The sequence below is a fragment of the Schistocerca cancellata genome, chromosome 10 (assembly GCF_023864275.1).
Source record: "Schistocerca cancellata isolate TAMUIC-IGC-003103 chromosome 10, iqSchCanc2.1, whole genome shotgun sequence".
In the NCBI taxonomy this organism is placed as follows: domain Eukaryota; kingdom Metazoa; phylum Arthropoda; class Insecta; order Orthoptera; family Acrididae; genus Schistocerca; species Schistocerca cancellata.
This window is the reverse complement of record NC_064635.1, coordinates 35,871,934-35,886,462: the sequence shown is the minus strand read 5'-3', so window position 1 is coordinate 35,886,462 and position 14,529 is coordinate 35,871,934. Positions and strand designations below refer to the sequence as shown.

At 40.6% G+C, this 14,529-nt stretch overlaps 1 protein-coding gene across 1 annotated transcript in view; it reads right to left on the bottom strand.

Annotated features, from left to right (window-relative positions):
• The window catches only part of LOC126106743 (amyloid-beta-like protein), a 142,216-nt gene that overhangs the window by 14,468 nt on the left and 113,219 nt on the right, over positions 1-14,529 (bottom strand). The window contains exons 7-8 of the mRNA XM_049913117.1: positions 10,319-10,509; positions 6,190-6,350 (exon numbers count right to left, since the gene is read on the bottom strand). Of these exons, the coding sequence (XP_049769074.1) occupies positions 6,190-6,350; positions 10,319-10,509 (352 nt within the window). The remainder of the gene's footprint in view (positions 1-6,189; positions 6,351-10,318; positions 10,510-14,529) is intronic.

Below are 14,529 nucleotides of genomic sequence, written 5' to 3'. Positions count from 1 at the left end.
AGATAATTCACACCCCCATTCTGCTTCTGTCACCCAAACCCTTATTCAAAAATTCGCTTATGAGCAGTTCGGTCACCTGCCATACAGCCCTGACCTTGCAACTTCTATCACTTGTCCTCGAACTTAAAGTGTGATGCTGGAGGAAGATGCTCGATCGTGGAGGAAGATGCTTTGACGGCAATTATGATGCAAAAAACAGAGTTCAGCAGTGGCTGCCTTCACTGGTGGCATCTTTCTACAAAGGGAGCATAGAAAACTTGGTTTCCTGCTGTGATAAATGTCTGAACAATGGTGGCTACTATGTAATAAAAAAGCTTAAGAAAAGCTCTTCCTTGTAAACATACATTTTGAGTTGAAAAAATATTTTAATGAGTTTTTTCCCAAAAAGATACTTACTTTCCAGACATGTCTCTCACATCTATACTTGCAAGTTGCCTGATGATATGTGGCAGAGGGCACTTTATGTACCTCTGTCACTCCACCACTTTTCTATTCCAGTCATGAATAGTGTGCATAACAAAACAGTTGTGACTAAGCTGCTGGAGTATCTTCCGGGTTGTATGTACAAGGTTCATGAAACTTTTCCACTCCTAACATTTTGTCCAAAGCTGCACTGGACATCTGGGCTGGGCATCTTCAGAAGCCTTTCTTAGATACCTTCTTCGACTTTGCCTTCGCAACAGGTGGGACCCTCTAACCCCCCACCCCCCTGCCTTCCTCTCTCTCAAAACTATATCCACAAATCCCTCTTTCCTAGTACTGGATACCACATCTACTACATACTATGTTGCACACCATTGTTTTTCACATATTGTACAATTTTATTATAACATCCCGCATAATACCAACTTTTACCTATTCAGAAGCATATAACCTCAGAGAACGACTATGTTTTATGTTTAAAACGTGCCCATCTTGCTTTTAACAGTAAAAGGCTTCAGCCCTTATGAACACACCTGATGTAATTTTTCCCAATATTCCAGTCATTATGAAGGTGGTTGAAATACTTGAACGTTTTACACAATGAAAGTTGTCCTACAGCCAGATGATATCCAATGAGGAATGATATGCCCTTTCAGTAATGTTCATCATAACATGGGACTTCATTTTTCTGCAGAGATGTGAGCCTTAAAAACATGGTCACTAGATCATGAGACAGTCAATAAACTCTCTTTTCATTTGCATTTTAAACTGCAAAAGAGTTGTCAAACAGTACAATAAATTTCACAAGGAAAGGAAAGACAGCACTAAAAGCATCAAAATTGTTACATTCACAGAACTGGAAACTGGGAACATTAGCTGTGATGCTTTTTTGTTATGGTGAACAAAGACTACTCTTTCACTATTTTTCTCCCATTCAAGTGTGTTGTTTGTTGTTTTAATTTATTTTTTGTCAATCTCAAAAGCAACTAAAGCTCCACCTTCAGCAACTTTAGCAATGTTAGAGAATCTTCCTTTTTGTCATGCCTTTTCCGGCTTCTCTATAGAGTCGGTATTCTTGTATGGGTTGTGGCAGTTAGTGACAACTGGTGGCCGGATGCCCTTCATGATGCCCCCCCCCCCCCCCAAAGAAGGAATCTGTGCGACCCATCCGTGTGTGTGTGTGTGTGTGTGTGTGTGTGTGTAGCGACCCAGTATTTATCTACTTGGATGTGGAGAAGTGCCTAAAAACAACATCCACAGTGAACGGGTCACCAGCCCTCATCATGAAACCACATAGAAAATTTGATCTGGGGCAGGTTTGCCTTGCTTGACGCCAGAAGTAACATGTGAAGCTTGACAGTCTGGCTGGATCTATGAAAGTTAGAGGACAATGGGTTACATTAGCAGGATACACTTGCGTGGGTGTAACACATTGACAACACTAGTGTGTCTCATGATAAAGCCATTAATAAACTAGAATATTAAATATAGCTAAATGGAAGGGAGTTGGTAAAAGAATAGCCTTTCTTCTCCATAGTAAAACAACAAGGTTAACAGGCAGTTAAAAGTACACCTCTTAAATAATACATACTGTACATCAAAGGTTTACTTACAGAGGGTAATCAAAATGTTACACAAGTCAAAACAAAAAGTAATCCAGCGTGTGTCGTGTGCGCGCATGTGCGTATGGTAATATTTTATTACCTCACATGCACTGTTTGTAACAGTTCAAAATGGTCTGCCCTGTCCAGTACAGCAAGCACAAACTTGTTTAACCATGTTTAAAGCCACTTTTCAGAGAAAGTTGACACCAGTGTTGTTAATCTGTATTGTTAAGTTAATCTTTAGTGCTGTCAGTGGGTGTAGCCTGTTTTTATAGATCCTTCCCTTAAGGTAGCCCCACTGAAAAAACAGGCTAATGTTTGAGACACAATCCTCTACAGATGATTTTTATCACCAAAAAATTCACTTAAGAAATGAATTGTTTTGTTACATGTGTGGCAAGTGGCACAATGCTGCTGCAACCAGCAGTAACAACTATCTGCCTCAAGAAGTGAAATAACATTAGTACACAACACAATTCACTGTAGATTAAAAGGATGAAGGACCCACTGTTCAATGATACAGCACACCTCATTCTAATTTTCTGACAGTGCAAGGTACTTTAATGACAGACACAAGGAGTTTTGGCTCCAAAGTTCCTGCATTTTGGCTAATGAGTATGCACTAAGGTGAAACTAAACCACATCAGTGAAGAAAACGCAATCCAGTTCTGCAATTCCATGGCTGTTAACAAGTGACTAATACCATGTACGGTATGCTAAATGCTTTTCTTTATCCACCACCTTGAATTCCTGCATACTATGAAAATGTTCTGGAAGTACTGTGGCATCTGGGTATTTCTCATTAAATGTGTCCACTACACACGCATGGGAACAGCCGAAAAAAATACTGTTTAACAACAAAAATGCATTGCTATTGGGAAAATGACAGGTTTAGCCAGCAGTGAACTGCACAGTACTACAAATGTCGTGTGACCTGTAAATGTTACATTGGCATTTTCATTTGTTCCTGATAATTCCTGTGGTGCTATGTGGTGGTGGCTAATCCACAGATATGGTAACTCCTATTTACAGGCACACATATTTTTATGTGCACAGCTCTTTTTTAAAATAAAAAAATCTCTGACTTACTTCAAAATACATCTACATCTATATCTACATTACTACTCTGTAATTCACAATTAAGTGCCTGGCAGAGGGTTCTTCAAACCACCTTCATTCTATTTCTGTATTATTCCATACACTAACAATGTGTGGAAGAAATGAACACGTAAATCTTTATGTACAAGCTCTGATTTCTCTTTTTTTATTATGATGATCATTTCCACCTGTATAGTTTGGTGACAATAAAATATTTTCACATTCAGAGGAGAAATTTGTTGGTTGAAATACTGTGAAAAGCTTCCACCACAATGAGAAATGAATTTGTTATAATGAATGCCATCCAGACTCTCTTATCATATCTGTGATACTCTCTCCCCTATTTCATAGTAATACACAAGCTGCCCTTCTTTGAGTTTTTTTGATGTCCTCTGTCGATGGTATCTGGTAAGGCTCCCACACTGCACAGCAGTGCTTTATCAGAAGACAAACAAGTATAGTGTAGGCAGTCTCTTTAGTAGATCTGTTTTATTTTCTGAGTGTTCTGCTGGTAAAATGCAGTCTTTAGTTTGCCTTCCCCGCAACATTATCTATGTAATAATTTCTATTTAAGTTGTTTGTAATTTTAATTCCTAGGTATTTAGCTGAATTGACAGCATTTAAATTTGTGTGATTTCTCATGTTACCAAAATATAACAGATTTCTTTTCATACTCATGTGGATGACCTCAAACTTTTCTTTATTCAGAGACAGTCAACAGTTTTTGCACCATACAGATATTATGTCTAAATTATTTTGCAATTGTTTTGATCTTCTGATCTAAGAAGGCTGCTCAGATTATCTTCTAAATCGTTCATATAGGTTACGAACAGCAGAGGGCCTATAACATTTCCTTGAGCAATGATGGAATTACTTGTGTTTTACTCAATGATTTTCCATTGATTACTACGTACTGTGACCTTTCTGAGGGGAAATCATGGATCCAGTCACAAAGCTGAAGCAGTTCTCCACAGGGTCACAACTGCGAGGAATTGTTCAAAAGCTTTCCGGAAATCTAGAATAATGGAATAAATCTGAGATGCCCTGTTGACAGCACTCTTTACTTCATGTAGTGCTTCACAAGAGTGATATTTTCAGAAGCCACGCTGACTGTGTGTCGACAGACCATAACCTTTGAGGTAATTCATTATGTTCAAGAACAGTATCGGTTCCAAAATCCTACTGCAAATCAGCTTTAGTGATATGTGTCTGTAATCCAGTGGATTACCAGATGGCAGTTATAAGAGTCGAGGGGTATGAAAGGGAAGCAGTGGTTGGGAATGGAGTGAGACAGGGTTGTAGCCTCTCCCCAATGCTATTCAATCTGTATATTGAGGAAGCAGTAAAGGAAACAAAAGAAAAGTTCGGAGTAGGTATTAAAATCCATGGAGAAGAAATAAAAACTTTGAGGTTCACCGATGACATTGTAATTCTGTCAGAGACAGCAAATGACTTGGAAGAGCAGCTGAACGGAATGGACAGTGTCTTGGAAGAAGGGTATAAGATGAACATCAACAAAAGCAAAACGAGGATAATGGAATGTAGTTGAATTAAATCGAGTGATGCTGAGGGAATTAGATTAGGAAATGAGACGCTTAAAGTAGTAAAGGAGTTTTGCTATTTGGGGAGCAAAATAACTGATGATGGTCGAAGTAGAGAGGATATAAAATATAGACTGGCAATGGCAAGGAAAGCGTTTCTGAAGAAGAAAAATTTGTTAACTTCGAGTATAAATTTAAGTGTCAGGAAGTCGTTTCTGAAAGTATTTGTATGGAGTGTAGCCATGTATGGAAGCGAAGCATGGACGATAAATAGTTTAGACAAGAAGAGAATAGAAGCTTTCGAAATGTGGTGCTACAGAAGAATGCTGAAGATTAGATGGGTAGATCACATAACTAATGAGGAGGTATTGAAGAGGATTGGGGAGAAGAGGAGTTTGTGGCACAACTTGACTAGAAGAAGGGATCGGTTGGTAGGCCACGTTCTGAGGCATCAAAGGATCACCAATTTAGTATTGGAGGGCAGCTTGGAGGGTAAAAATCGTAGAGGGAGACCAAGAGATGAATACACTAAGCAGATTCAGAAGGATGTAGGCTGCAGTAGGTACTGGGAGATGAAGAAACTTGCACAGGATAGAGTAGCTTGGAGAGCTGCATCAAACCAGTCTCAGGACTGAAGACCACAACAACAACAACTCTTATTGCCTTCAGAGTATATAACCCATACTGCTGGAAAACTGTATGCCAACGACCTCTGATCCAAAATGCTCTGCTTTTGTCTCCCTGAGACTATCTTCCCCTCTATAATGGAAGCAGGCAGACAAATTAAAACACATCAACAACATTATGGAGAGGCAGGAGAATCATCATGATCATGATGTTAGGCAAACTGGCATGTGTATATGTGCATGTGACCGTGTGGGCGCATGCATGTGTGCAATGTGTACAGTGACTAGTACTGAGATTTTAATAAATAGTGTAGCATGAGTTCTGGAATTAACCAAGTTTGCAGGTAACTACACTCTTGGATTAGTTCATTTTTATTGCTTTATTTGTGAATTAAGCTGATGTTTTCTTTTTCCTGATCTTATCTCACTTCTTCACTAGGTTGGCAAATTAATCAGAATTTGGCAATTTTAGTGACAGAGGTTTTTCATGTTGTCACTCCTTCCCCCTGGGATGGGATTTGTGTACCCCATCTGTCTGGGTCTAGCATTGTTCCACACAAAAATGTGAGGCCACTTTTGAAATGTTTTAAAATTGTGTAACTGAGAAGGGATTTGGCTACCAGCCTGGAATTCATCTTATCAGCTGTGGGAATCTGCCTAAATAGAAACAAACAACCAAGCTGGCTGGCACACTGGTCCTCATCATTAATGTGCCAGGTGGATTCAATTCAGGATGGGGGGACCTCCCTGAAGCCCAGAAACAGGGTACTAGTGTGTGTGTGTGTGTGTGTGTGTGTGTGTGTGTGTGTGTAGGTGGGCACCTTGAATTAAGCTGACACATCTAATAAATCGTAAAATGATCTGTGGATGAATAAATAGTTAAATAAGTGACTGTACCTTCCTGTTTGGCTGCAACATCTGCACGGTACTTCTCCAGAATAGCTGCCTCCGCATCCCGCGTCATGGCCAAGAGAGAGCCCGGAGTCTCGTCCTTGCTACGTAGGGCCTGGATGTAGTCCTCCATCAGCTGGCCAATCTTGGTGCGCAGCTCCGGATACCTGCACATTGTGTGTTGTCACAGGAGACTTCTGGGAGATACATTGTCATGTTGACTAAGCTGGTGTTTACTGATGTATAACATCTGATCGTAAGACAAATCACAGACTAACAAAAGTGGAACTTGAATTCTTGAGTGAAGTTGGTGATGAGAAAAGACCACCAGTCATAATGGAAGAAATAAAGATGTTAACTGCATCGAAGGAAAATTCTACCTATAAAATTTAGCAAATTGTGAGACAAAACTGCTGGTCAGTACTTACTTCAAGGGATGAAATGTTTAGTAATGGCAATAGGCACAGATAAATGTGAAAGTAATTACATTCACAATACCATTATTTTCTAACAACTGTCCAATGCTATTCAGAGCTGCAGAACCATTTTCACGGACTGTAGAGACTTGATAGGCATTACATCTGCTACAATTTTTCACCTAACAGCAACAAGATGACACAATTGGTAGTTCTAATGACAAAACTGTCTCATGCAGAATTACGAGAGAAATAAAATACTGTAACGTATTATCTCCATTTAACTGCATAGCAATTGTCTTCTGCATTAGTGAAGAAATTCCACATTTGCACTTACATTTTGAGCAATTTAGCATGTTTGTGACAGTACTGCACAAATCAAATGACACATATTTAACCTGTGTTACAGTGATGTGATAGGAGTATTGAATTTTGCATTATTTTCGTTCACGTAGATTGATGACATAAAATAAAAAGTCACTTAGAAGAGAGACATTTAACAATTTTTGTTTTACATTCTACATATATTTTTTATTTTATTTAGCCAATCTAAGTAAATGGATGCAAAATTGAATACATCATCACATCACTGGAATGTAGGTTAAATATGTGTCATTTGAGTCAAGTAATACAATTGTAAACATGCTAAATAATTCAAAATGTTAGTAGAAATGTAGAAATTTTTCCACCAATGTAGAAGACAAATGTTACACAGTGAAATGTAGGTAATATGTTACAATACTTTATTTATCTAATTCATCCTATGTTTTGGACCTGTTACGTCCTTACTCAGGGAGAAGAGAGTAATAGTGTAAGGAAGGTTACAAAGGAAAGGTATGTCACTCAGACCCCAGGATGAAAGGAATCCACCTATAGTAGGAATGGGAGTAGAAAATGATGTAGGGGGAGGAGTTAGGAAGCTTAAGTCAGTGATGGTACACTGGTAAGCACTAAGCCGGCTTCAATCAAGAGATGGTAAAGGCAGAGTGAGTAGGAACAACAGATTAGGATGAAGAGAGATGATTAGTACAACTGAGAACTAGGACAGCAAGGGCAGAAGAGGGTGGTGGTGAAAAACATGGAGAAAACAGAAAGAGGAGAGATAGGGAAATGAAGATGGGGAAAGGACAGGAAAAATGGGTATACCTTTTTTTCTTCTTCCTTTTGCTCCCCTCTTTCTACCCCCTGCCCCCAGGCCCAACACTACGCATAATGACTAGGTGGGTCCTTGTCACTCTGGGAAATGAGTGACATGCACTTCACTTTTAACCTAGTCCTCTCCCCTTCCCAAGGAACAGACTAACAGTTCCAAAAGCTTTTGCTTTTATGCCTGACAACTGGGAGAAATAAAGACCACAATAGTTGCAATGAAAGGTGGGAGAAAGAGGTATGTGCAATATCTTACCATGAGAAATACTCAAGTGTTTCATCATCATCATCATCATCATCATCATTTAAGACTGATTATGCCTTTCAGCGTTCAGTCTGGAGCATAGCCCCCCTTATACAGTTCCTCCATGATCCCCTATTCAGTGCTAACTTTGGTGCCTCTTCTGATGTTAAACCTATTACTTCAAAATCATTCTTAACCGAATCCAGGTACCTTCTCCTCGGTCTGCCCTGACTCCTCCTACCCTCTACTGCTGAATCCATGAGTCTCTTGGGTAACCTTGCTTCTCCCATGCGTGTAACATGACCCCACCATCTAAGCCTGTTCGCCCTGACTGCAACATCTGTAGAGTTCATTCCCAGTTTTTCTTTGATTTCCTCATTGTGGACACCCTCCTGCCATTGTTCCCATCTACTAGTACCTGCAATCATCCTAGCTACTTTCATATCCGTAACCTCAACCTTGTTGATAAGGTAACCTGAATCCACCCAGCTTTCGCTCCCATACAACAAAGTTGGTCGAAAGATTGAACGGTGCACAGATAACTTAGTCTTGGTACTGACTTCCTTCTTGCAGAAGAGAGTAGATCGTAGCTGAGCGCTCACTGCATTAGCCTTGCTACACCTCGCTTACAGTTCTTTCACTATGTTGCCATCCTGTGAGAATATGCATCCTAAGTACTTGAAACCGTCCACCTGTTCTAACTTTGTTCCTCCTATTTGGCATTCAATCCGTTTATATTTCTTTCCCACTGACATTACTTTCGTTTTGGAGATGCTAATCTTCATACCATAGTCCTTACATTTCTGATCTAGCTCTGAAATATTACTTTGCAAACTTTCAATCGAATCTGCCATCACAACTAAGTCATCCGCATATGCGAGACTGCTTATTTTGTGTTCACATATCTTAATCTCACCCAGCCAGTCTATTGTTTTCAACATATGATCCATAAACAATATGAACAACAGTGGAGACAGGTTGAAGCCTTGTCTTACCCCTGAAATTACTCTGAACCATGAACTCAATTTACCGTCAACTCTAACTGCTGCCTGACTATCCATGCAAAGACCTTTAATTGCTTGCAAAAGTTTGCCTCCTATTCCATAATCTTGTAGAACAGACAATAACTTCCTCCTAGGAACCCGGTCATATGCCTTTTCTAGATCTATAAAGCATAGATACAATTCCCTGTTCCACTCATACCACTTCTCCATTATTTGCCGTAAGCTAAAGATCTGGTCCTGACAACCTCTAAGAGGCCTAAACCCACACTGATTTTCATCCAATTGGTCCTCAACTAATACTCGCACTTTCCTTTCAACAATACCTGAGAAGATTTTACCCACAACGCTGATTAAAGAGATACGTCTGTAGTTGTTACAATCTTTTCTGTTTCCATGTTTAAAGATTGGTGTGATTACTGCTTTTGTCCAGTCTGATGGAACCTGTCCCGACTCCCAGGCCATTTCAATTATCCTATGTAGCCACTCAAGTGTTTGGACCAAGAAAAAATATAAGAAATATTGAGGCTTTGCAACAAAATATATGCCAGTGACAAATGACCAGATGAATTTCTGTCAATGGTAATGATTCCAGTAGAAGAGAAACAGGAAACAAGAAATGCAGTGAGCACAAGGCATTTATCTTCTTTTCATGTGAAGACAAAGTTGCGTTAAGGATCACAAATAAAAGGCTGGAATGGGTAATGGAGGAAAATTTGGCTGAGAAACACTTTAGTTTGAGAAGAAATACAGCCACAGGAGATGCAACAAGACTTCTGCAAATTATTGTACAAGAAAGGTGACTATCCATGTATACACGGTGTTCATTGTACACTAATACATTTGTTTTAAATGGTTAACTAGTTTGAAGATGTTTTATTTTAAATGGTTGAGTAGTCATAAAATCATCGTGAGAGATCACATTTCAAGTAAGTGAACACCCACAATAAATACAGAAAGGAAATGAAAGATTCCAATGTGCTGGAATGGTGACGAAACTTGCATATAGAGTGCACTCTTTTCTTTATAGAAATAGACCTGACACATGGCTTGTCCTTAATGTCAATCCTTTGACACTCCTGTATGGATAATGAGATGCTGAGAAATGAAAGCAAATAGTGGGATTCTTTTGTTTCTTTGATGTTGCTTCATAATGCCCAAGAATTTCAAATGATCAATCAACTAAAAATTGTTTATTTCAAATAAAAAACAACTTCCTGCAGAAAAAATTCTGTTTTCAAACATTTCAATTTAGCTATGGACCCAAGCATTAAAAAATGCTACTGAAATACTTTTAAAACATCGTGAGAGCCAGTGAACGGTACCTCTCGAGCATCTGCAGTGACTGATTGACAGTACGGTCAATCTCGGTGAGGTGCTCGAGTGTCGCGGCCTTCTCGCGCTCGGCCTGCTCGAAGCTGGAGACAAGGAGGTGGCGGTAGTGGGAGATGGTGTGGTGGCGGTCCTTGTGCAGTGCACGCAGCAGCTTCTGCAGGCACTTCTGCACACGGTGTGTCTGGAACAGGAAAAGTTAGTACGATTAGGTCAATGTAGTGGGCAGCCACTCATTCTGAAAGATGTTTTGCATAACCACAAATTTCATGTGGTTCTACCAGCTATTAGAAGAGACCCACTCTGGAAATACACCAGGAGTAACAGATGAAAACATTATCAGTGCACCTTGTAGTACCTGACAAAGTAAACTACAACGAGGTGACAAAAGTCACGGGATACCTCCTAATGTTGTGTTGGATCACTTTTTTGCCCAGTGTAGTGCAGCAACTTGTCACGAGGCAAGATGGGATATTTTTACTTCCCTCTTCTGCCTCTTTAAAATTCATTTTTTCCATGTCTGACTAATTAGCATGAACATAAGTGATTATAGTCAGCATTTTCATAAAAGAGAAAGGTTGGCCCTCGGTTTTAAAGAATATAACACCAGGTCTAATTTTGTGCTTAGTTTTATGTATGTAATTGATTTTCTAATTTATTTTGACTATTACTAGCTAGTATCTTTCATTATAGAGTGAAATCAGTGATTGTTCGTAACTTAAATTCTATTGTTGACTTATAAACAAATATAAATATGAAATCAGAAATAGTTTTGTAACTTAAATTCTATTATTGACTTATAAACAAATATAAATTCTATGCTAATTATAAACATTTGGAGGAACAACTAATAGTATTCTTAAAGGATCTATTTGGCTCTATTAGAAAACATGTTAGCAAAGCCAGCTCTTATTAATTCCCAAGTAATTAACAGTTTTGTCAAAAATATTGTTTGCATAACAATATTTGTTAATTTCATGATTTAAACAAATAATTTGGCCTAACTCTTGTAGTAGAACTGTTAAAAAGAAACAATTTTTCGATGTATTCAGTTAATTTAGTGAGTGAAGTTTTAACTGTAATTTTTGTAAATTAAACATCAAACAATGTGTAGTTTCAGCACCTATTATTGTGAAGATATATAAGGGCCTGATTTTTGGTCCCGAGACAGTCAGTCCACAGTCGAGTTTCAGATGAGCAACACAATTAGGCCACATGTTAAAACAATGACAGTATCTGTTCCATATGTGCCTTGTTATTCTTCTAGAACTGTGTGGTCGGGTTTTTACTGGTCATAGTCGTTCAATAGTAAACTACTGGATGTTCGCCTGCAAACTATTAATAAGGCTTATTGAACGTTAAACAATAGTGCACTGGCCATATTAAATGTGTATATCTGGGGTTGGGGGTGTTAACAGTGAAAGAAAACTCTGCGAAACGCAAATGTGCACCTGTCTGCTACATCATTTAAAGTGGTCCGTGTTTGACTTCCACCCCCCACCCCCATTTATCAGCCAGTAAGGACAAACAAAGAAAAAAAAGGTGGGTGAACCATTACAAACTCAACATGACATGGACTCGTTCCCTGAAGAAAATGAGCCATGCTGCCTCTTCAGCTGTACATAATTGTGCAAGTGTTGCCAACGCAGAATTTTGTTCGTGAACTGACCTCTCTATTATGTCCCACAAATATTCAATGGGATTCATGTCGGGCAGTCTGGGTGGCCAAACCATTCACTCGAATGTCCAGAATGTTCTATATACCAATCATGAGCAACTGTGGCTCAGTGACATGGCACACTGCCACCCATAAAAATTCCATTGTTCTTTGAGGATGTGTCCTCCATGGATGGCTGCAAATGGTCTCCAAATAGCTTAAAGTCTGGAAGACCAGTCCATTCCATGTAAACACAGCCCACACCATTATGGTGCCACCACCAGCTTGCACAATGCCTTGTTGACAACTTGGGTCCATGGTCTCGTGGGGTCTACACCACACTCAAAACCTACAATCAGCTCCTACCAACTGAAATCAGGACTTATATGATGAGGCTATGACTTTTCAGTCATCTAAGGTCCAACCAAAATGGTCATGAGCCCAGGAGAGCCACTACAGGCAATGTCTTGCAGGTAGCAAAGGCTCTTGCACCAGTTGTCTGCTGCTATAGCCCATAAATACCCAATTTCACTGCACTGAGCTAGTGGTTATGTTCATTGTATGTCCTACATTGATTTTTGGGTTTATTTCAAATAGTGTTGCTTGCCTGTTAGCACTGACAACTCTATGCAAAACGCCGCAGCTCTTGGTCTTTTAAGTGAAGGTCGTCGGCCACTGCATTATCCACGATGAGAGATAACGCCTGAAATGTGGTATTCTCAGCACATCCTTGACACTGTCAACTGTGGAATATTGAATTCCGTATCAATTTCTGAAATGGAATGTCCCATGCATCTAGCTCCAACTCCCATTCCACGTTCAAAGTCTGTTAGTTCCCATTGTGCAGCCATAACCATGTCAGAAACTTTTTCAAATGGATCACCAAATACAAATGACAGCTTCGCCAATGCACTGCCCTTTTTATACGTTGTGTAAACGATAAACGATACTGTCCACAGCTCGTGGTCTTGCGGTAGCATTCTTGCTTCCCGTGCAAGGGGTCCCGGGTTCGATTACTGGCGGGGTCAGGGTTTTTTCCTGCCTCGAGATGACTGGGTGTTGTTATGTCATCATCATCATCATCATCATCATCATCATCATCTTCATCATCATTCATCCCCATTACAGTCAGAGGAAGGCTGGACCTTGCCTAGTACGGAGGTGTGGGTCTCCCGCATCGTTCCCTAAGCTCCTCGGAGTATGGGACCTCATCATCATCATCATCATCACGATACCACCACATCTGTTGGTTGGTTTAAAGGACAGGGAAAGGGACCACACTACAAGGTCATCGGTCCCTTGTTCCTAATAAAACAATGCTACAAGTGTGAGAATGAAACAGACAAGATGTATAACACAAAACAGGAAGAAAGGAAAGACCACAAGAACAAAGGAAAGGCAACAAACACTAAAAGGAACAAAAGAGGACAAGAGAGCAACAGAGAGATGCAAGAAACAATTAGAAGAAAGTAAAACAAGGAAGCAGATTACAGTGGCTGGCTGACCATGAAAATAAAAAGGAAAAGCCAGTCACCCTGCAATACATTAAAACCTTCACCCTAAAAGCACTAGAGTGGAGGACACAGAGGGACAAAGGACGGGTGCTAAAACTCAGACTGAATGATAAAACCCACCCTCACGGACGAAATGTAAAACCAGATCAGCCGATGAGGCACTGTCTGCTAAAATCAATGATAACGAGTCCAGCAACCGGAGATGAAGTAACAGGGCAGCCAAAGAAGGACATAGCAGAAGAATATGGACCACCGTCAACCGGGTGCCGCACCTACACTGAGGTGGGCCTTCACGGCGCACGAGGTAGCCGTGGGTCGCCCATCCGTGGCCAGTGCCGAGACTGCAGAGAACCACAGAGTCCCTGCGAGACGTCCTCATCGAGGACTTCCACACGTTCGTGGTCCCCTCAATGGCTCACAGTTTGTTGTGCGTACTGAGATTTTGCCATTCCGTTTCCCAAAGCTGAAAAACCTTGCAGCGTAATAACGAACACAGGTGAGGTGCGGGGATGCCCGTCACCAGAAGTGGTTTCCACGTAGTCTGTTTGGCCAGCCTGTCAGAAAGTTCATTTCCTGCGATTCCGACGTGAGCAGGGGTCCAGATGAACACAACTGAATGACTGTACTGTTCCAGAGCATAGATGGACTCCTGGATGGACACTACCACGAGGCTAGCACTGATCGATAGTTTTCAGGCTGTTCAAGGAATCAGTACATAAAAGAAACGACTCCCCAGGGCATGAACGGAGATACTGAAGTGCACAAGAAATGGCTACCAGCTCTGCAGTTCAATACGGCTGCCGTGCACGTAGGCAAAGCCGACGTGACCGTCAGCCATAGAGCCGTCAGTGTAAACCACTTCAGAACCCCGAAACACATCGAGAACCGAGAGGAAGTGACAGCGGAGAGCCGCAGGGTTAACTGAGTCCTTAGGGCGACGTGAAAGGTCCAGGAAAAGCTGCGGCTGAGGCGTACACCGTGGAGGCGTACATGAACGGACCGCAAGTAGAAGTGGTAAAGGGAAGGACTCCAG